Source organism: Trichoplusia ni, chromosome 26, assembly GCF_003590095.1.
Source record: "Trichoplusia ni isolate ovarian cell line Hi5 chromosome 26, tn1, whole genome shotgun sequence".
Classification (NCBI taxonomy): domain Eukaryota; kingdom Metazoa; phylum Arthropoda; class Insecta; order Lepidoptera; family Noctuidae; genus Trichoplusia; species Trichoplusia ni.
The window spans coordinates 347165-371217 of NC_039503.1; the positions used below are offsets into that span (position 1 = coordinate 347165).

The 24053-nt window shown below is 37.3% G+C and overlaps 2 protein-coding genes and 1 pseudogene across 2 annotated transcripts in view; 2 read left to right on the plus strand and 1 right to left on the minus strand.

Moving 5' to 3' along the window:
- LOC113505705 (EH domain-binding protein 1) overlaps window positions 1-24053 on the minus strand; it is a 43240-nt gene that overhangs the window by 7172 nt on the left and 12015 nt on the right. Inside the window, exons 4-24 of the mRNA XM_026888511.1 lie at window positions 22811-22906; window positions 22214-22325; window positions 21383-21564; window positions 20943-21060; window positions 20226-20714; window positions 12883-13016; window positions 11896-12094; window positions 11495-11782; window positions 10921-11409; window positions 8669-8827; window positions 7924-7990; window positions 7457-7586; window positions 6798-6984; window positions 6177-6306; window positions 5640-5698; window positions 3905-4111; window positions 2979-3061; window positions 2402-2493; window positions 2021-2119; window positions 1399-1532; window positions 671-802 (exon numbers count right to left, since the gene is read on the minus strand). Of these exons, the coding sequence (XP_026744312.1) occupies window positions 671-802; window positions 1399-1532; window positions 2021-2119; window positions 2402-2493; window positions 2979-3061; window positions 3905-4111; window positions 5640-5698; window positions 6177-6306; window positions 6798-6984; window positions 7457-7586; window positions 7924-7990; window positions 8669-8827; window positions 10921-11409; window positions 11495-11782; window positions 11896-12094; window positions 12883-13016; window positions 20226-20714; window positions 20943-21060; window positions 21383-21564; window positions 22214-22325; window positions 22811-22906 (3586 nt within the window). The remainder of the gene's footprint in view (window positions 1-670; window positions 803-1398; window positions 1533-2020; window positions 2120-2401; window positions 2494-2978; window positions 3062-3904; window positions 4112-5639; window positions 5699-6176; window positions 6307-6797; window positions 6985-7456; window positions 7587-7923; window positions 7991-8668; window positions 8828-10920; window positions 11410-11494; window positions 11783-11895; window positions 12095-12882; window positions 13017-20225; window positions 20715-20942; window positions 21061-21382; window positions 21565-22213; window positions 22326-22810; window positions 22907-24053) is intronic.
- On the plus strand, window positions 8811-10812 carry LOC113505536. The gene is made up of 2 exons (XM_026888302.1): window positions 8811-10300; window positions 10436-10812. Exons 1-2 carry the CDS (start codon window positions 10093-10095, stop codon window positions 10750-10752), a joined length of 525 nt encoding a protein of 174 aa, XP_026744103.1. The 5' UTR covers window positions 8811-10092; the 3' UTR covers window positions 10753-10812.
- On the plus strand, window positions 13019-15108 carry LOC113505532 (annotated as a pseudogene).

Consider the following 24053-nt stretch of genomic DNA (forward strand, 5'->3'; position numbering starts at 1 on the left):
ATAAGGAAAGGAGTAAGGATGGGATTACCGGGTCTGTGGGAACTTGGATACACGACAAGACCAGTCTTCTCCACATCTTCTGCAAACGGTAAGAAATACTAAAACTAAGTTTAGGCATACGATTTGTTACAAAAACTGTGCATCCGATTTGTAGGGTATGTGTAAGAATTTGTTAATAGCACTTAATGTAATCTTACTTCATACAAAAGTGCAAAGAAAAAGACGTAAAATCAAAATTCGCACAGACAGTTCAAGTCATCTGTGCACGCAGCATTATACGTGCGTGTTATTGTTTATTATGAAAACTTTATTTTTTGTGTCACTCAAATAAATGCTCTGTATGTGTAAAGCATATTAAAGATAAATTACACCCAGACAGATGATCGTGCTCATCACACAAACATTTGTCCTAGATGGGAATTGAACTCTTGACCAGTAGCAGTAAGCGATAAATCACTACAGTTACGTAATTTCTTTTAATTTGTAACGATTTAAAATGAATTCTTGATAAAGAGTTACGGAAACATGTCACCGTAGCGCCCATGGTGGCTTCATGTAAGTATTTATCGCTGAAAAATCGGCTCTTACACGACTTTTTTCTCGGTACATTTTATGGTATATAGGACGATGTATGACATTTTATTCCCCCGGTGTATAACATGTTACATACCTCTGTATTGTCGGCGGACTCCATGACCCGCCGCAGTTGCTTCTCGAGCGCGGCGGCTCGCTCGTCGATGGCGCACTGTTCCTTCTCCAGCGCTTCCAGCTCGCTCTGGATGTACGAGCCGGTTTCTCTGCCCTGTAGGATACAAGGTTAGTGAAATGTAAAGAATAGTTTTTATGCGAACATGGGTATATATGTAGTATGTAGTTCACAAGTTCAACCATGTTGAGCCATATAGCATATAAAAATACTTAATGTGGCATAATGACCGATTTTCAGCAATGGCGGCTAATGTGAAAGACACTAGCCATTGCGCGGGACTTAAAATAGTGCACAAGGGTGTGCGACAACACAGGTGCGTTCTCTTAGTCTCATAAGTTGATGGAACAGCAATCCCACACGACCGGAGAGAGATCAAAAGCCGGACCTTCATTTTTACGTGTCTTCCGAAACTTGTGATACTTCATCCCAAAAATAAAGAAGACCTTTGATTTGGCAGTACTGTTGTCTTACATCGGCTATCAAAGCTCCAAATATATAATTGTCGACGATGTTTGTCATTTCCATATCACATAGTCATAACTAGTCTATATCTTTGTTTAATTTTAATTAAGTTTAATATGTAATAAAGTTAACTTTTTAACTTCTGCAACTCGACAATAACACAACATCGAATAAATGGGAATCATCATTAATACATCATCATAGTTATGCATATACGCTCTACGTACCTCTTCCGCGTCGTGGGCGTCGGTGTCGGGCGAGACGGTGTCGACGAGCGCGGAGAAGGAGTGCAGCGGGGAGCGGCGCTCGGCGCTCAGCGACAGCGACTTGATGCTCTTCGTGTCCTCGCTGTGGCGGTCTTCTGCAGGTGGAAATAACGTTTTATGTATACATTACTAGCTTGTTCCCGCGGTTTTGCGTAGTACTCGATCTCGTGCTTATTTTAGATTTAGTTATTTTTTGCCATTGCCGCAATTTTTCCTTTTTTTCATCGTTTATACCTTCCCTGGATTCCTACCACTATTTCAAAATCTAAATCAGCCAAATCAGATCAGCCGTTCTCGAGTATCAGAGAGACTAACAAACAGCAATTCATATATTTATGAAAATTATTGATGTACCTAGAATATACGGGGCTCTTAAGGTTGTAATGTTCAAAGGTTGTATTTGTTATAGTAATGTTATGGTTTAGATGACATACGTATCGTACACAAGTAAATTATTTCTTGTGGCTAAAGTGCCCTTTATATGATTTTCAATTTATGGGACAACTTTGAGACAAAAAATCCCCTTTTCCCAACACGCAGAAGCCAATTACTTATAATATGATTATTACAACAGTAATCTCACCAGATCTATCGGGGCTGGCGGAGCTCTTCCTGGACCCAGGACTTGAGGGGAGGGAGTCCGTGCGAGCCAGCAATGCGTCGAGTTGTTCAACACCACCCGCTGAAGGACACAAACATATTGCTATGACTAAGATCTCTTTTGTGTGATTTTCTGGTGCTTTTTTTCTTTAGGAGCCAGCGAATGGAAGACGTCGTCGTGGGAGGCCTTGGAAGCGGTGGCGTGACGATAGTAGCACTACTAAATAGCACTTTTGTGGCAATAATAGCAGTACTACACACTGCTACTAATTTGAATAAATGACTTTTGATTTTGATTTTATGTTAGAGAAAGCTAGGGTTAAAATAAACACCCCGTACATTACGTCGGGTTTAACACACTAACCGGCAACAATCTCATCCATAACAGACTGCTTGCTGATAATCTCCACCGTGCCCGTCCGTGAGTTTCTAGACGGCGACAGCGGGGACGTTGGACTGAAAAGTAAGATATAAAAATTTATACTTATATCTACAACTAACTGAAAGATCAAACGTAGTTTTACTATAGTACAGAAAAAATAAATAAAAAACGTCGCTAAGGGGGGTGAAAGGTATTATGTTGTCCGATTCTCAGACCTACCGAATATGTACACAGAATTTCAGAAGAAACGGTCGAGCTGTTTCGGTGGGGTTCAATTTTATACAATGTGAAACGAGAATTTTATAAATTTTTAGTTTTTAGAAACTATGGAGATAACAGCAAAACGGTCAACGAGCGACTCAGCTGTAATTTAAATATGACCACGAACAAAACAATAAACATTTTTTGAAGCTCGGGTTATCCGGCAGAATCATTAATTTTCAAGCAAAATAAGGTAACTGTCATTCTTAATGATGATATTATCTATATTCTGGTCTTCCAGTCCATACAAACATACTCGCCTTATAAAGACACATCTAGTTCAGACTATGTACACTACCTGACAATACCGGCTCTGGCGTCAGCGATAAGCTTTCTCGCTCTTTCCCGCAGCATCACCTGTCTCTCTTCCTCAGTCATTGGCTAGAAACAAAGTATTCCCGTTAGAAGAGAAAGAAATAGGGAACATAGGGAGACATTTAGTGCTTCTTGTATTTTTTAAAAGTACATTAAGATTTAAGTAAAATATATTTCGACCAATCAATTATTACTAATAGTTATATATTGTGTTTTTTCATATTACCACCACGAAGTGACGATCGTAAGTACCCTGTCTTTAAAGCCCACAATTAATATTTAAATCACTATAAAGCAAAACAATAATACAATACAACAACAAGATAAAATATTGTTTTATCAAATACTTCGATTAATACAAGTCTTCATCAGAAAACAGTAATAATTTTGCTGTTTTTAACACAACGACAATTCACATACATAGTCAGGACAAATATGTATTTCAATGTAATCAAAATTTCGATCAGTCTCAAAACCAATTGTAATAAAACTAATCTACATACTAAAACGAGCGAATGAACGACAATCATACAGCCGTATTCAGGAACATCACCGAGAAAAATGTCGCAATTAGGTGTCATAATTATGTTTCTTAAACCATTATAAAGGAATTTAATCTTGTGTCGCGGAAGGTTTCACGAACATTCAAGTCACATGCACAAGACACCCAGACTCAGGACAAGCATTTGAGGATCACAAAAATACTTGTCCTAAGCGGGGATCGAAACTGCGATACGTCGCGCTCAGTAGGTTTTCGCGTAGTGACCTCTAATAAGTGGTATGTGGAGACAATTACTATGATTTTTATGTAAAAAGAGAATAATAAAGATATTTGATTTGAAAATTAGACATTTTAGACCGTCGCTTTTCTAAATGTCGTTCTGGAATCCGGCTGTATAACACTCATACCTTTTTAGGGCTCACATCTCCATTCCTTAACCCATTCAACTCCTTCAAATCTTCATTTTCTTTAGAATTCTGTCGGAGTTTTCTATCCTTTTCCCTCGCCTCCTTTTTCGTGGCTTCGAGCAGCTGTCTCGCTCTCTCTTTGAGCTCGTCATGACGTGATAACAGTTGCTGGCCAATGGGAATCGAGGGCGCGTGATGGGCGACCAATCAGAAGCGAGGGTTACATAGCGTCGTCGTAGAAGCAAACACAGGCATTGTTGAAAGCGGTGTCGATGAGCAATGGAAAGAAATGAGGGTTTTTTTTAAATTGCATGGTCAGAATAACAGGTTAAGTTCAAGACTTAATTTATCACAGTTGAACTATAATATTTATAATATAAATTATATTATATTTAAATGAAATGGAAATATATATTTGAATATGTGATAAAACAAATCATGGTTAAATATTAACGTTGTTTTCCTGACCATACAACATTAAACATTAATGAAAATGAATTAACTGGCACATATTACTAGCTATGTTTCATATGCTAGCTGTACCTGTATAAAATCATATTCTTTTAATTATTATTTTTATAATTGCCTCAATTCGCAACATATGTCAACAATTAAATTTTATCAAGTAAAGTCGAGACATGTTACCGTATCCAAATCTAATGTACGGTAAACAAAAACAAGATTTCCAAAATCACTTTAATTATAATTTATAACTTTTTACGCTAATCAATTATATTTAGTACCTGTATCTAAAAATAATGACATAATGACTGTAATCATATTAATCTAAAGCATTAGAATGATAAAAAAACTCACACTGTTAATAACTCAGAGTGATAGTTTAATTATAAAACATTGTCTAGTTAATGTTTTTTTGTTTAAAACTATATGAACTGCTATAGTTACTTATATGAAAAATATTCCCATCTATAATTATTGAAATTTAAACTCTATTTCAACTAAATAAGATCTAAAATAGCCTAACTGAATATTTCAGTATCAATCACTACAAAAATATGACTTCTATATCTCTATATTCTAATTGACCCCATATTGACCCCATCTCTGAATGACCCCACACTACGTAGCTACAGGTTTAACACTATACGAAACAAGGCAATATTATTTCACACTAAAACGGCAATTTAAAACAATGATCATGTTAACTCGAAAAAAATATTAAATTAGTTAAACTAGAAAATTTCGAGAAAAAAAATCTTGGCAAATATCACTGATTTTACAGAAAAAAAATGGCCCAAAGAATCAAACATTATCATAGCAAGGAATCGAATCCAAAACGTAAGTTTTCTAAGAAAAGCTACGAAGTTGTAGAAAACATCATAATTAGTCTACTCATTTTGGAACTACAATGAACAGACTAACGTCAAATCTACATCACCCACTTTTTTATCAGGGAGTAAAATGACCAAGTTTAATTTAAACGTTGTCTGTGAAGTGTTTTGCCATATTAGAATTTGTATATTAGACTAGTTATTTTGCGTCATTTTAGGCCTTACAAAGAAAACAAAAAGATTTAACATAATATATTGGACTACAATTCAAAATCCATTAAACGATAATTAAAACCATGCTTATAGTAACATGATCATCGTTCTAAGATGTCAGTTGTAGCAGCACTCCATCCAACAAGTATAGTGTGTGTACTCACGGGCGCGGGGCGCGGCAGCTCGGCGGGGGGCGCGGGGGGCGCGGCCGGGGGCGCGGGGGGCGCAGCCGGGGGCGCGGGGGGCGCGGCCACCGGGGACTCGGGGGTCTTCGGTTCAGGGGGCTTTGCTGTTTAACGAACAATGATTGGTTGTTATACATTGAAACACAAATAGTCTTTTTAACAGAACTAATTAAACCTAAACTTCGGACGATTACGATACGAAACGCTGATGTCGAACCTCCATGATGATGAGTTTACGAAAAATTAAAGAATGACAATCAAATCTCTTTGTTAAAGACGTAAGAGAACTCAAATGTTTGTATAAATTGAACTTTCACAAGGTTAACACTTACTACTACTTACTACACGCATATTTATCGGGAGTGCCCGACTAGATGCGTGGCCGCTGCCGTCAGTTCGACTCACTCGCCGCCGCGTCAGCTCATGCTTAAGGACTCCGGTTTGGTCCGAAACTAGTCGGGCTACCCGATAAATACACGTGAGTAAACCGTTACATCATTTAATAATGTTAATGATAACTTTCAAGGTAGTTACTATAATCTTTTTTTTTACGTGCCCCAAATAATTTCAACTCAATGTTACCTGTCTCATTATTCCCATTACTGACTACAGCGGGTGCTGGCGGCGGTTCCTGTTCCTCCTCCTCATCAGAGCCGAAGGGGTCCGTCAACTCCTTACGGGTCATCAGCTTCTCTGGACGTACTGGCGGTGGCTAAGATAAGAAAATTCATTTATTATAGTATTTAATGTGGGAGAAGGTGATGTAAACCGTTTAAAAATAAGCTTATTGCAAGTCTAAAGGATCAAGAAATCAAATACAAATTTCTCAAACATGCAAGCGATTCTAGACGTTTTCCCAAATTATGTCAATATATATAGGGTATTTGACTAAATCTGATTAGTGTTAGTGGACGTCGGAGTAGTTATTTGTAACATTAGAACAGATGTCACTCATGTCACGATACAATAAACAAATTAAAATCTCTGGTCATAGATCTTAGTTTGTAAAGCGACTTGCGTCTATACCCAGGAGTCACAGGTTTGAGTCCTGTCTGGCGTGTGTATATTTAATAGTAGTTTTTAATATTTAAAGGAAAATTCGAAGGCCTTTGCCTAGCAGTGAGACAGTAACAGCTAAAAAAACAAAACAAAAAAAATCTATTCTGCTAGTGCACTGTAGAATACTCTATCACACATAATTACCTCGTTGACCTGCAAGGGGTCTGCGAACCACTTGGCGGAGGGCCTCTGGTCCCGGGCGGGCGACAGCATCTTCCCAAGGATGGCCTTGGACTGGTGCAGCAGCAGCTCCCTCACGTCGCGGACCTCGCGCGGCTTCTCCGGGCTGCTGCGCTCCACTGACGTACGGGACTCCTGCGATTCTTGGGACCTGGTCGTGTGTTGTAGAAGGTTACATTTTAGCATCGAAATATAAGCTATAAGATGAGATAGCTCTTCTTAAACACCTTTGAGACAGTGAATGGTAAAAGAAGTTAAATGAACAGGCAGCCGAAAAATTTATAGATAGTTCGGATATTGACCACATGAATTGTACTCAAATATCATTGAACACTAATATTGCAGGCAACATTGCATATTTTCATTTTCACCGATATGTAAATCGTTTACTAACTGACTTCCACTACTATCCCACACAACCATACGAATCACCATTCACTATTGTCACCTATTTTACATCATCATCATCAAAGCATCACTACCATTCATCTTCACCATTACCATCATCATCATTCATCATCATCACCAACATCATCATCTCCACCACCACAAACATTATCATCATTCATCATCATTATCATCATCATCACCATCACCATTCATCATCATCGCTATACACTCACACGGGCCGTGGCCTGTCCATGACGTTCCTGGAGCGTCGCGTGCTGATCTCCCTGCTGAACAGCTCCTGAGGGATGGAGCCGTCCGTGTCGTGGCGACCCACCAGGTATGAAGACTCGGTTTCATCGTTACCTGTGGGATTAGGATGTTAGACGGTTATTAGTGACGAAAATAGGACTTGATTTAGAGAAATCTGGATAAATTGAAGTTTGATAATTGATAAAACATAAGTCAAAATCAAATGGCTTTTATCCACGGTACGGCATAGACAGGTCAAAAAGTGAATTAAATACGATTAACTGGGACAGCTTGATTCTGAAGTTATGGGATTAATGAGATCACATGACCAAAGTGCATATGCGATATAATATAGATTCACCAAGCTAAGTATACACGATGTAATGCATGGAAACGAAAATAGTCTGATTACATCTTTCTTTTTAATATTATGGATAATTAATTGACTTACCTAATTGTTCTACTTGCAATTCGTTGCCAGTAAAATGTGCTCTCAGTTGGAATAAATATGTCATAATCTGGAATTGACAAAAAATACATTTAATTTTTTGTTTACTTAAATAAAAGTCTAATTTAAAATTTTAAATAAGTACCTATTTACTATTTACAGCATTTTTCACTGCAGAGTCAAGATGCTTTGGCTATAGGTGGCAGTCGTTGTTAATGAGAATCCAAGGCAATAAATGTTTACACTCTTGTAATAATTTTACTTTACCAACTTGTTGATCTAGGCGTAAGATTTCTGCTTAGGATGCAATCATTAGGCAAAACAACGTTTGCTGGGTCAACTAGTTTTTTTATAATAAACAACAACAATACTTCACAACGCTCCCTACAAATCTGCGACACGTGACACACGGTCACCCATCCTTATCCAAGCCTCGCTACTCACCGCGAGCCTGTCGGGCGTGTGTCGCGAGCACACGTCGGCCGCGGTCACCCACCCTTCCCCAAGCCTCGCTACTCACCGCGAGCCTGTCGGGCGTGTGTCGCGAGCACACGTCGGCCGCGGTCACCCACCCTTCCCCAAGCCTCGCTACTCACCGCGAGCCTGTCGGGCGTGTGTCGCGAGCACACGTCGGCCGCGGTCACCCACCCTTCCCCAAGCCTCGCTACTCACCGCGAGCCTGTCGGGCGTGTGTCGCGAGCACACGTCGGCCGCGGTCACCCACCCTTCCCCAAGCCTCGCTACTCACCGCGAGCCTGTCGGGCGTGTGTCGCGAGCACACGTCGGCCGCGGTCAGCACCTGCGGGATGCCGAGGCGCGCGCTGGCCTCGAGCGCCACGCGCAGGTTGCGCTCGGCTTCGTCCGGCTGGAGGCCCGAGAAGTCACTAGGTGTGGAATGGAAATGTAACTTTAATGAGATGATTATAAGGTATATATTCTTTTATACATGTGGAAGAAAATAATTTCAAGAAAATGGAACGCAGCGGATGGATGCGTGAGGAGTATGTGTGCGAGAGGGATGGAGAATAATGGCAATTATGACGGAACGACGAGAACATAGAATACGGTGTTTCTTTATGTTGGAGTCTTTAATTTGTAAATAAGTAAGAAATAAAGGTTTTGAAAGTGTTTCACGCTTTTATTTTTATCATAAATCCCACATGTACTATGTAAAATGTTTATTGCAAGTACAAGTACATATATTGCAAGTAACCTTTAGTATAAAAAGACTAAACTAAGTACATGTTTTAGTTAATACACGAGTAAGTAGAACACTAAGGTCCGTATTACAGATGGCTACTCAAGTCCAGTTTGATGTTAAATCACCTGATCATAGTTTAAATATTGAATCTGCACTTGAGGGTCATTCTTATTTCAGAGCATTACTTAAACTTCAATCAGCTGAATCGAGATTCAAATCGCGTCTCAAGCAGAGAATATGCCTTGTTTATGAATCAGACTGTCTTCGTTTACAAATGTATCTTTCCCGAAATTCTGGTTCAACATACGCAAAATAAGAATTTAGTTTCAAACCGAATTAATAATTATATTGTAGTTTTAAGACAATATTAGCTTTTTACCCTTCGATTTTATTTAAAAAACTTAATTTCACGTGGCGTAAAAGTATTAAAGAATGTGAAGTCGGATATAATATTTAAAAATTCAAAAACACATTGACGTGTTCCTAGAATGGAATGTTTTATAGGTATATCTGTGGTGGTGGAGATTGACACTTGACAGAATAATTTAAATACAGTTGTTGATTTTTGTAATCAATCTATTTATAATAGTGTAACTTAATTGTACTTCTCTTTTATATTAATTGTTCTGTAAAATGTCAGGAAGAAAGAAAAATTTTAGTGTTTTGGAACGAAATTTATTAATAGAAACTCTCAAAGAGTTCAAAGATGTTATAGAAAATAAAAAAACAGATAGTGTAAGCGCAGCGAAGAAGAAGTCTGCTTAGGCGCATATTGCGGAAAAATTCAATGCCTCATTTATGATTAATGGACCTGTAAGTATCTTCTTATATTTATATTCATTATTTCCTAACCGTCACTCACCGTTATGGTTTCATGTCAGTTTTAAAAGTATCTTAATTACGGATAAAAAAAGTTCTAAGCAGTCAATAGGTAATATAACCTACTATTGGTCATTTATTTTTACTCCTCAATGTTAAAGGCGTCAGGAGAACAATTAAGGCGTCTTTGGCAAAATTTGAAGACCCGGCAAAGAGATGCTCTCACAAGAGAGCGTCAACATAGAATGGCCACTGGCGGTGGTGGTCCCTGCCCTGATGCTGACATCGACCCAAATATAGCCGAGATATCTCCCGCTCTCTTCGTGGAAATACAGGATACTTTGGACTCGGACCATATTGGTATGTGATCAGTGCTAATACTAGTACTATCTTGATTTACTATTCATTACCATCAATCATAATAAGCCTAGAATATATACAGTGAGTATAAGCTCATCCTCTAAGAATATTAATGACATTTTAATTTAATTTCAGAGGTAGAAACTGTTCAGGAAACAAGTAACATGGAAACAGATGTAACCGCCACTGTTCCTGATCCTACATCCAATCCAATCATTTCACATAGTGAAATTCAATCTGATGATCCTAGCTCTGAATTTTCATCAAATGAAAAAAAACTGCGTGTACAAATTTTAAAAGCAGAACACATCAGCAGAGAAAAAAGAGCAGAAGAATTACACAAGCTCCAAGTAAAATTTCTGCAAGAAAAACATGATGTAGAAATGCAAATTATGAAAGAAAAATTAAAAGAAGCGAAAGCTAAAGCCGAGTCAGCACAACATCACCAGTGATATAAGTCATTTTAATGTATTTTTAATGATGAAGAATTATTTGTATTAAGACCATTGAGAACAAAAGAGATCTCATTTTGTGTTATACTTCATTGAAAATAAATAAAAAGATGATTATTTTTACTTAGTTTTTTATTGTTAGAAAAACTGAATAATATAAAATCAAGAGTAATTACTAATAATTGTGTTTCTAAAAGCAAATCCATCGGTAGTCCCTTCACTGTTGGATTCATCATATATGACTTCTTCATTGATTTCACCATCTTCTTCATATGAAGGCATCATGTCATTTGTAGACAATGATATATTAAAAAGTACAGCACATGCTACTATTATATTTGACACTGTGGTCAATTTGTTGCCCAACCCCCTACATGGAAACCGCCGTTTCCATCGCCCAAAGGTTCTTTCCACCACATTTCTTGTTTTGACATGCACTCTATTGAATGTTTGTTCCGCATGGGTTGTTGGAGTACCTACAGGCGTTAGCAGGAACCTTAAACAAGGATATCCGCTGTCTCCAATGAGATAACCAGTATGTTGTTGATGTATGTATTTGGTGCGCAACAAACACATCTGGAATATTCTGCTGTCGTGTGTACTGCCAGCCCATCGAGCCACAATGTCCATGAAATTGCCAAATGGTCCAACAACTGCCTGAAATAAAAATAAAACAATAAATTTTATTGGATGACATGCCCATTTCAAAGAAGAATAATAATTTAAACCTTATTTTGCTGACCTGGACATTTATAGAAAAGTAAGATTTTCTGTTTCTGTAGGCTTCATGATGTTCCACACCTGGAGTATTTACTATTTTAATGTGTGTGCAATCAATTGCACCATCCACATTTCTTAGGCCTGGATTTTGTTGATACTGGCCGAGCTGTGCAAACTGTGCCCTGTGTGAGACCATGTCTTGAGGATATTTTATGTAATGCCTCTGTTGTAGAGCTATCAACCTTGATATATTTGCAACTATATTTGAAGCAGCTGGTTGCGATACATTTAATAAATCTCCACAAACTATCTGCAAAAGTAAAAAAGTATAAATATGAGTAGTATGATCAACTTTGCTGAATTTATATTTCTTTTTTATATATTTGCCTATTAAGTATTGTAATGTGAGCAGAAAAAACTTACCTGGAATGACGCTGTCGCATAGAAACGCAAACACACAAGAATTTGTAATTCCGGGGCTATTGGATTGCCACGGTTGCTTAACCTTCTCAGATCTTGGTCAATTAATGGCAAAATCACAGATTTCACTACATCTTGTGAAAACCTGTACCTTTTCTTGAAATTTTCAATATTGTATGGGTCTTGCACATCTCTGAGATATCTGAGAGGAACGCGAAAGTTCAACCTTCTGTTAGAATCATCGTTAAATAAATTATCGTAATAATCAAACTGTTCAAAAATATCCATTATTTATATTCACAACACAATTATTTGCTAAAACTCAAAACTGACAGGGAAATCTCTGCTCAAGCGCGGTGTCGACCACACTTGAGTAATCACAGATCAAATCTCTACTTGTCCAAAATCACAGCTTACGATGTTTGTTAGTCTATAGATAATTATTCATATATACTTAATTTGTGTCGTTACAGTCCACTTGACGCTAATTAGTTTTAGTTCAAAATAAATCTTCGTACAGTCCACACGTTGTTTCAATTCGAAAATCAGTAAAGGCAATACTCAACCTTATCGCCGTAAACACTACTTGAGTATTAATCTAGAACTGAGTAATGATTTAGAATAAGATCTACACTCAGCTGAACTACGATCACTTAATCTATGCTTGAGTAGCATTCTAAAATGAAATCTCAACTCAAATCTAGTTTTAAACAGAGATCAGGACTTGAGTAGCCTTCTGTAATACGGACCTAAATATAAGATGCAGAAAACTATTTTTTTAACTGTTCGAATAGTCAAGTGTTTGAGGTCACCACGCCAAACCCACTGAGCGAGACATGTCGGAGGTTCGACGCCCACTGAAGACAAGCATTTGTGTGCTCCACGAACGCTGAGTCTGGGTATATTTACGCATATGACTTGAATGTTTATAAAACCCACAAGAATTAAATTACTTAGTGCGAAAATATATTTTTTAAAGACAGTACTCACATAAGGTCGGGCCTGAAGCGGTGTATGATGGCGCAGAAGGCCAGGCCCGAGCGGAAGCTGGTGGTGAGGTTCGTGATGCGGCAGGACTTGTACTCGCGGGTCACGCTCTGACACCACTCCAGCAGGTCCTGGACCTGGTGGTGGGAGACTGGGATAGTAGTGTCAAGTGTGAAAGGCAAGATTGTTGCCCAAATCAAAGGTAGACCACAGACGCATGATGAACGAAAGGCTAAGTTAGTTAGGGGATAGAATCTTTATTTTTCCTTAACCGTTACTGTTCCACTGCAGGGCAAAAACGTCCCTTTGATTTTTCTAAAAATACATAAAGAGACCAAAAGACTTTACTTAATTATACCTATTGTACGAGGAGAGAGGGCGCCACGGTGCTACTGTTGACATCGTCTCCGTAATAATTTTCGGATTTAAAAAAGTACAAGTGCATAAATTCTACTAAAACAAAGACAACGTAATAAATAAACATAAGTTCTTCAACATACATTGTGGACAGTGTTAGAAACGAGTCCAAAGCACAAGAAACCAGTGAAAAAGCTCCAAGCCAAATAACTGTTGCTGTGTCGAGATTTTGTGACTTCTTTCAAAACAAAAGACAATATTGAGTGATTAATCTCGTGAACGATTAGTGAAGTGTTATAAAACAAATAGGGAAGACTTTATGAGAAAAATAAAAAATATCATAACCTATTTATACAAATGAATCGGCAAAATTGAACCATAACGACTACAACGCCATCTCTTGCAAACCTAAAGAACTATGTGGACAAGATACTAATAGGTAAATCACAGATCGATTCATAAATCCAGCCGAGTCGGTAATTGCTAATAGTACGGAAGTGTGTCACGAGAGTGCGCTACTATTACAAAAAACAAACAGCAACAATATTTTTAACATGGAAGAAGTTCTAAAAGCACTACAAAATATCCAAAAAGAACTAGATGAGCAAAAAATAACAATTCAGAAAAGCGGAGAAAACGTAACAGAGCAAGTAACGCAAAATATAAATAATATATTAGACGAGAAATTTAAGTCTTTGGAAGAAAAGTATGAAAACCTCAAGGATAAAGTGGATAATCAAGAAAAAAGAATATATTTCCTCGAAAAACAGGCGAGACAAAGAAATATAGTTCTATTCGGTCTGAAGGAAACTGAATCATCATATTCCAGCTTAGAAAATATTATTATTAATTTTATAAATGAACATTTCTCTATAAAGATAGACCAAAGGGACATACAGGAGGCTAAACGAATTGGAAAAAAAGGGGAAAGGCCAAGACCAATAATTATCACTGTCTCAACACTAGGTATAAAAATAGCCATATTTAAACAAAAAAAAGTACTTGAGGATACTCCCTATTACATAAAAGAGGACTATCCTGAGTATGTTCTAAATAAAAGAAAGGAGCTACAAGAACAAGTACGCATTGAAAAAGAGAAAGGAAACTCAGAATCAAATATGATAAAATAATAATTATGAATAAACATTCGAATCATACATCAAATTATAGCAAAAGAATGCTTTCTAACTCTCCTGTAAGTATTACCACATGCACGAACCCAAGCGATGAACACAAAACGCAGGCCAATAAGAAAAATAAAACAGAGACTCCCATACAAAGATCATCCAGTTTATCAGAGGGGCCAGTAAAACCAGGCATATTGAACTTCTTCCACAAGCACCCGACTAACACATCGAAAAATCAGGAAAACAAAACTAATAACATATAACAATTAAAGGCCCCCTCCCACGCGCAAAACTATATTGAAAATAGACTAAAAACTAAACATCTTCCAAGCCGGCTGGTCACCGTGGAAGAATATGACCACAACCCTCCAAAGATATCACAAAAAGAGAATGAAGAAAAATCAAAAAGAAACAAAGAAAACCTCTACATAGCAACCTTCAATGTTAGAACTCTGCTATCACACGAAAGAGTAATAGAACTGGAAAAAGCATTAACACATATAAAATATGACTTAATAGGTATATCAGAAGTTCGGCGCCTCGGAAATAATATAAAATAATACAAAGAATTTATTCTCTGCAGTACAGGGCAAACGCAGGGTAAATATGGAGTCGGTTTCATAATTAAAAAATATCTTAAACAATATATAGAAAGTTACATTGGGGTCTCAGAACGCGTAGCCCTGCTAAATCTGAATCCCACCAAAAACATTAAATGTAAAAAAATGCCAAGTCTCTCGATGCAGTCTTTCCATCGTAAAAAGTTTTGAGATCTCATAGAAGCCAAGTCCTATTCAAAATATTTTGTAGTTATAAATCAACATTTAGTAATTGTATCAATAGTTTTCTTTATATTATAATTATAGTGACTTGGCAATGAGCACAAGAAGAAACAAATAAAACGGCATATTTGTAGGAGTTGAAAGTTACACACACCGCATGCGTAAACATTAATATCACAAAATTAATTTTCTTTTGGTTTATCCGTGTCGTCCCAACCGAATTTCGGCAACGGCAGTCAGTCTTAGTGTACTCTCGATTCATTTACTTTTATAAAGCGATGGCCCGTAAGGTATTCTTAATTATTGTATTGGAGCATGTAGTCGGTAGTGACCATCATGATTCACACATAACAAATAATCTGATCACTGGTCTCGTCAGTAACATTTGCACATAATTCCAGGCATCAAGCAGCTTTTAATTTGTGCTCATTGCCAAGTCACTATAATTATAATATAAAGAAAACTATTGATACAATTACTAAATGTTGATTTATAACTACAAAATATTTTGAATAGGACTTGGCTTCTATGAGATCTCAAAACTTTTTACGATGGAAAGACTGCATCGAGAGACTTGGCATTTTTTTACATTTAATGTTTTTGGTGGGATCTCATTTATTTTTTGTAAGTGTATTTCTTTCTTTTTTTTTAGGTGTCATAATTTCTAGGACTTCAGCTACTGCTTTGAGAACCCATTCTCTATCTCTATCTCTTTTGTTTCTTCTCTGAGACTTCGTTACTTCTAATGTAAACAAGCTTAAACTTATATATATATGCATATATATATCTACTAACTTACAAACTATAGCTAAACTAAACTAAATAACACGTAAAGTTCTCCGAATATCAATTATCACTACAATATTTTTTAGTTTCGAAATGGTTTTTCATAGACAGGTGGCGCTATCAAATGAAAATTATCGAATTATTCTGAAGTACTACTTAGACTGCGCTTTGTAACGAAACCATAGCGCGATTCAGACACGTACAACGCCATCTATCGAGCGCGCATACAATATTTATCGCAATACAATGGAGTTTTAGCTTTATTAATTTAATGAATTATGAATTTTATGTATTAATTTGTATTAATGATAGTCTGTGTATTACATTTATATTATTCTTTTCTATTCTATGTATGTATTCATCCAATTGAATAGGTACTTAAACAACGAACAAAGTTAACAATGCAGTCAAAATCCATACATAATGTTCTTGCCAAACCGCAAATATAAAATTGTTTTCTATGGCATATTATTTTTTAATGTTTTTATAATTTTTCCTTTATATGTGGCTAAGGACCTATCTTGGTGCAAAATTTGAAGTTTCTAAGTCTGCTAGAAGTACCTTAGATTTTTGATGATCTGTCAGTGAGTCAGTGAGTGACAAAATGGTGTAACTTTGATCGACCGTAACTCCTAAACCATTAATTCAATTGGCATGTAATTTCGAACTTAAGCTTGTTCTAATGCCTACTATTATTCCCCGAAAAGCTAAACTCCTAGCTTTGTCCACGTCGAAGATACAGGGGGGGCGAAACAGCCGCGAATCGCTTCGAGAAAAGATGGTACGGCCGTGCCCGTTTTGCTCGAGACTTGGCAGGGGCACTGCCGTGCCCTCAGATATGCCAGGAAAGAAATTCACCGTCATGCAAGTATATTTGTTATAGCAACGGAAGCAGCAGATGAAGAACAAGTAAATATTTTTTTATGACACCATCTATGACGCAATGGATAAAGCATACGAAGATTTTATTTTGATGGGAGATTTTAATGCCAAAATTGGTAAACCACAAAAAGATGAACACTTAATAATGAAACGGTATGGATATAGAACAAGAAACTCACGGGGTCAAAGACTTATAGACTTTGCGATGGAGAACAGGCTAGCTATCATTAACACCTTTTATAAGAAAAGAGATCAAAGAAAATGGACATGGCAGTCTCCAAATGGTCATAAAAATGAAATAGATTTCATACTGTCCAATCATCCTCAATCATTTCAAAACATTGAAGCAGTAAATATTAACTTTTCATCAGACCACCGACCACTCAGAGCCAAAATATCACTCAGTAAACCTGTGAAAACGCGAACCCGGTTTGTGAATAAACAAAATAGTACCCTCAAAAACGAAGAAGAAATACAAATTTATAAGGAAACCTTGCAAACTAAAATAACATCTCTACTCAACGCCGAAACTACTATGACAGTACAGGACTACTACGATAAAATACTTAATTATATAACAGACAGCTTACAAGTCGCACGAACGTCACATTCAAAAAAAGTTTACAATGTACTCACTGAAAACACTGAAAGACTTTTAAAACGAAGACAAGAGCTACAAAGAACTAAAAACAAAACGCGAGCCATGAAAAATGAACTCAGAGCTCTTTATAAGTTACTAAGCAAATATATAAAAAGAGATTATAAAAATCATAGAATTAATATCCTTCAAAGCCATTTAGAAAAAAGTGGCAGTCTAAAGAAAGGATATAAAGCGCTGAGGACAGAGAAAACATGGATTGACTGTTTGAAGGAGTCGGGAGACATTGCTTATAATCGAAAAGACATAATCAACATTGCTACAAACTTTTATATAGCACACCGGACATAGCAAGAGCAACAAACCACCTTGAAAATTCGCAATCCCACTTAGAATCAATAGAAATTACTGAGATAATTGAAACAATAAATAGACTAAAATCAGACAAAAGTCCAGGATCAGACAATGTTACTAACGAAGCCATAAAAACCGCCTGCTCTATACTAGCTGCTCCACTAACTAAATTATTTAATTTAATTTTCGAAACTGGTGTAACACCTTCGCAATGGTCTGAATCTAATATTATCTTGCTATACAAGAAAGGAGACCCAAAAGACATCAGCAACTACCGGCCGATAAGCCTTCTACCTAGTATTTATAAACTTTTTTCTACGATAATAAATCAAAGAATTAGTACCACACTGGAAGAAAGTCAACCCATTGAGCAAGCAGGATTTAGGAGAAATTTTTCAACTATAGACCACATACACACATTAGAACAGATAATTGAAAAATACCAAGAACAACAAAGACCGCTGTATAAGTGTATATTATATTCATCGATTACCAAAAAGCCTTTGACACAATCTCGCACGAAAGTATATGGAACACGCTAAAAGCTCAAAATGTAGAACAACAATACATAGCAATACTAAAACACTTATATAGTAATTGCTCAAGTAGAGTCAAACTGGAAACCACTGGCCCAATCTTTCCAGTCAAGAGGGGAGTCAGGCAAGGAGATCCGTTATCCCCAAAAATATTCATTGCGATATTGGAATCTATCATAAGCAAATTAGATTGGAAAAAATGTGGCTTATACATTCAGGGTAAATACCTAAACCATCTACGATTTGCGGACGACTTGGTTTTACTTTCTGAATCGAGCCTACAGCTGCAACATATGATAGATACTTTACATACAAGAAGCTGCAAAGTGGGATTAGAAATGAATATCGCAAAGACCAAAATCATGACCAACTTCAAAAAATCAAAAATAACAATCGAAAATGAACCATTAGACTATGTAGATCAGTATATATATTTAGGTAAACAAATTGGATTCCACAGAGATAGAAATGAAATGGAAGTAGAGAGAAGAGTGAAACAAACTTGGAACAAGTATTGGAGCTATAAGGAAATATTTAAAAGCGAAATGCCTATCAATTTGAAGAAAAAAGTCATGGACTCGTGTCTCATTCCTTGTCTGACATATGCATGTCAAGCATGGAAATTTACCAACAAAGTAAAGAATAAAATAAACACATGTCACCGGGGAATGGAACGCAGTATGTTAAATATAAAGAAAATACAAAAAATAAACCACAATAAAATACGGTCAAAAACACAAGCTATAGATGCTCTTAAATACAGCCAAACGCAAAAGTGGAAATGGGCTGGTCATGTAGCACGTCTTAAAGATCGTAGATGGACCAAAACAGTAACGTCCTGGAAAGGCCCACCGGGTAAGCGATACAGAGGAAGACCGCTCACTAGGTGGGATGACGATATTAAAAAAATTGCTGGTCAAAAATGGCAACAAATAGCTCAAGACCGAGAGAAATGGAAAGCTTTGGAGGAGGCCTTTACCTTAAAGGGGGTTCCAGTATAGTAAAATCCTACTGTCTTCTTACTTAAAATATATTGGTTATATGATAGTAAACTATATATAAGAATAATTTAGGTTACATTATAGTTTCTGTATTTTTTATTTTTTTCTATTGTAAAATAAGTAGGCATGGGTTAAAAACAACATAATTGTAAGTTATTTCTTTTGTTAAACTGGAAATATAAAGGCTTTTTTATTTTATTTTATTACCTATTGTACAAAATGGGCCAAAACTTGTTTTAGGATATAGATACGTGCAAGGATTTAGGGTAGACTTGTGGCCGATACAGTGGGCTAGATAAAATATATATATATCTTATTTATTTAAAATCTATATGATATGTATTCGAGGTTCGAGGGGTGTATATGAAGATAGTTTAGTGAGATATTCTTAACGAGTATAACTTAAAAAGCCTTACTACCCTAAAAAAATAAATAAATAATAAATAAATAAATGCGGACAACATCACATACATTGTTCTGAACCCAAAGTAAGTTGCTAAAGCACTTGTGTTATGGAATTCTTATACAACGAAGGTACCACAAACACCCAGACCCGAGACAATGTAGAAATGTGAATTTTTACTTTGACCCGACCGGGGATCGAACCCGGAACCTCAGAGCTAGCGACACCTTGAAACCGGTGCGTACGCCACTCGACCACGGAGGTCGTCAAAATAGAACTTAAAACACAGTAAACTAATTCGGTGCCGCTGTCAAAGTCTTTCATGCCTCATCTTCATATTCTATTCGTCAATTACTCTCATTCCACATTTAATGCGATTATTTTTGTCCCTACCTATTATAACACATATCGATGGGACTTTGAGGTCTTCTTTCACTTTATACCAGACCAAAGTAACGAATAAATACATTCAAGAACTTAGTCATTTACCAAAAAGCATTTAATAAGAACAAAGACTCACCGGCGTCTTATCCTTATCAAATTTCCCCGGGAACAGCTTCTCCATATCAGCGGCCGTCGGCGTCTTATCACTGTCCTCGTCCTTCTCATTCTCGTTCCGATCCAAATTAATACTATTCAAATTAGTCTTTAGCTCCAACGGCTTAAGGTTGCGCATCGCAACAGTCTTTGGCTTGAAGATGACACCTTTTAATTCCGTTTTCACTTCAGCTTTCGGGGTGGACGAAAACTTGGGCGGTTCGGTTTTCATTGCTTGCTTAGTGAGCGGGGTTGTAGTATCTTTGGGTTTGGGCGGGTAGTCGAAGGGGTCGTTGTCGTTGGGCGTGTCTCGAGGTACGGGGGTGGCGGGCGTGTGGGCGGGCGAGAGGGGCGCGGTGGGAGTGCGCGAGTTGTCGAAGTTCAAGCTCTGCACGCTGTTGGGGGTGGCAGCGATGTCGCTGTTCGTGAGGCTTTGGGTCATCTCTTCCATTTGCTGTCGGAGATCAAGCATCTGAAAATAATAGTATAATTTTCTTTATCTTTTGATACTAACACTGGACAAAAGTTCCTTTCTTTATAGAGAATACTGAAACGTATTTTTACAATGCCTAGTTACGATTACAGGAAACTATTTTAGGCCAAAGTAATTTAAAAACTACAATACCAATTTGTACTTATATTTTTGTACGTTTGTGCCTTACAATACTAAACTAGAACAAAGTAGGTACATGAATGTTACCTGTCTAGTAGAATTGTCAGATAAGGTATAATCATCTTCGTCCAAATCCTCAAGCACGGCTATATCAGAGTTATTGTTCACAGAGAGGAGTGACGCCAGAGACTGCATATCTTCATCACTGTCAAATAAAATGAGAACAATTTATTACATTACAGTATAGATTTAATTTAATATAATTAATAAGCACATATTTTGCTATATTTTTACCTGCGCCACGGTATTCATATAGTATTACTCAAGAGTTTTAACCCTTGAAACCAACGACGACGATTGCCGCGTTCACCCCATGCGATTTCAAACACAACTTCGTACTTAAGGATTACTTTTGCATAAAGAATCTCCATGACATAAATTATTTGTGCTATCATCCCATCTCGCGGGTTTTCAAACCTAAATCTCACGTAATGAAAGTCTATATTGGCATATAATGGTATACTAACGTGGCCTGTCCCTCCCTCAGCAGCACGCAGTGCAGCGTGAGCTGCAGGCTGGCGGCGCGCACCTTGTGCGTGGCGGGCTCCAGCGTCAGCAGCAGCGCGCGCTGCGACGGCTCCAGGCTGGCGTAGCGCCGCATGTTCAGCGAGCACACCGCCAGGCGCCGCCGCTTGCCCGTCACCGACACCTGCGGAGCGACACGGTCGGATGAAAGTTATCCTCGGTGTTTACCAGCGAGTCATGGACCGCAATATGTTAGGAGTTAAACTGGCTGGCTGAATACGGCCCACTATACTGCGTTCGAAACCTATAATAGTTGAGGTTAGTCTAAAAGCCGCCTGTTTAAAATGAAAATGGGCCGGCCTCATTTGTCGCTTGTCCGGTAACTCCTGGGCGAAAGTTTGTACTCACTGGGTTCCATCCAATATAAAGCGACGACGAAGACGGCTCCCGAATGAGATGGCGTATACCACAAAAAATTATTATTAAAAACAATAAACCGGACGGAGTGGGAAAATCTAAGGGAGGCCTTTGCCCTACAGTCATGTTTAAAAAAGCAGCTAATCTACGCTAAATGAAAAAAGAATTCACAAAACCGGCTTGACTCCGCTATTTAGGAAGCAGTGATGGATGTCAGAATTATGAAACCTTTTTTTTTCAAATGCTACAGTTCTTTTTGTTTGGTTCAATTCGAAAAATACACGAATGTACTTCTCAATATTAGCTATATTCAATAATTAACGATCATATACTATATTTTGTAAAGACTGGACCGGCAAAATACAAATTTTACAAAACTGATACATGTAACCCAATTCGAAACAGTCGTAACTCACATCTTCCAAAACGAAGGTCCAGTCCTTATCCTCCAGCTCATTGGTGCGCGAATCCTTGAACAAAGTGACGGCCACCGTGCGGTTCTCCGGCACCGTGTATATCACGGAACCTCTGCAACATAATATATTATCCATAATATATGCATTTCTTCATATGCCAAGAAAACAACACCATGTATTTATAATAGTTATTAGTCTAGTATAAATGTCGTGGTGGAATTTCGATTCTATGTATGGATTTATATACACGTGGTGTAGGTACGATCCGAACACAGGCGAGAACCAAGATGACTCTTAAATATTGTAATACACCACTGAGAAAGCGGCGAAGGAAATATCTTGAGAAAACTCCCAATAAAGGAATCCGTTATTGCCGAGACGCAGTCAGCTAGTGTGATGATCAATGCTCGAACCTTTTCTATATGGGTCTGTGCATAGCAGTGGGCTGTGGGACGTATACAGGCTAGTCTAGTATGATAAAGGTGAATGATAATCCCTTGATAATGGATAATGGAAGTTTTTTCAGAACATCTTATATTATAAAGTTTCAACTTAAAACAAATATTAAAGAACTGCTGTATGGTTTCAATAACTCACTTTAAGGGGTCTTTCAACGATGGTTCCCATTCTAGAGGGTCTGTGATAACGCGTCGAGATCTTCTGGTCCATACTACACTCAGCTTATTTGGTTTCCTAGAACAAATAAAATACGATTGTCAAGTACATTGGCGGAACTGTATCTCAAGCCGAAGCAAATACTTGACTCAAACGAATAGCATGTTCCGAATGCGTAAAACTTTAAGGCCTGCGTTTTTAAACTATACCAAAAACAGTGAGTTTGTCTCAAACGGTTTGACTGTATTAGATGCCTACAGGAAGCACTCCTTAAAATTTTAGGTCACTTCAGAAGTCCGATTGATATTTATTTGTATAGTATATTATACGACTGCACGGATATCCGAGTGGTTGAGGTCATTTCACCAAAGCTACTGTACTCGCTTTGTCGCGGGATCGACCCCCCTTATAAACAAGCTTTTGTCCAACCTCTTTGGGTCATATGTAGTCCGTAACTATACAAATGTATTCTATATGTTTAATCATATTTAGACATATTCAATGTCATATTCACATATTATTTTATATATTTATTTGAAAAGACGGTACAACACCAATTACACTATTATGTATGAAAGAATATTCTTCTCTTTATAATTCTAAACTATTTAACTTATATTGGCAAAAAAAATCTACAAATCTTTTCTTACATCCATCAACGTATCACGATTAGGTCGCCGATCGATACGATCGTCGGACATGCAAAGTAAACTAGCATCGTTTGCATAGCGGCAAGGGCAGACGGCCATTTTTACATTGACAATCAACTTGTTGGTATAAATAAAATATTCATAACAGATCATCTTTGTACGATATAACATTTTTATCGTTCAGTAGTAGTAACAGAAAAATAAAAAGACATGGTCATCAATCAACAAAAAAAGTAAACATTTTTAATATATTATATTTCAACATTGCGTTTTGCTTGTACTACCTGGGGGTCGAACCCGTGATACCTCGCGTTCATTGTGCTTGGCGTACTGAACTCAACCACTCGTCTATTCGTATAAAAAAACTGCAGGATGACAAGCTAATTAATTGTCAATTCTCATAATTATTGATGATTAAAGATTACAAAAGTGATCGTAAGATTAAGTTGCAGTAAACATGACGTGCGATATGTATTGCGGTATAAGTTATCAGGATTACGATAACTATTAAATAGGCGTAACATATTGATGTGCTATATCGATAAAGAAACACTACTATTGGGTGAAACGGAACC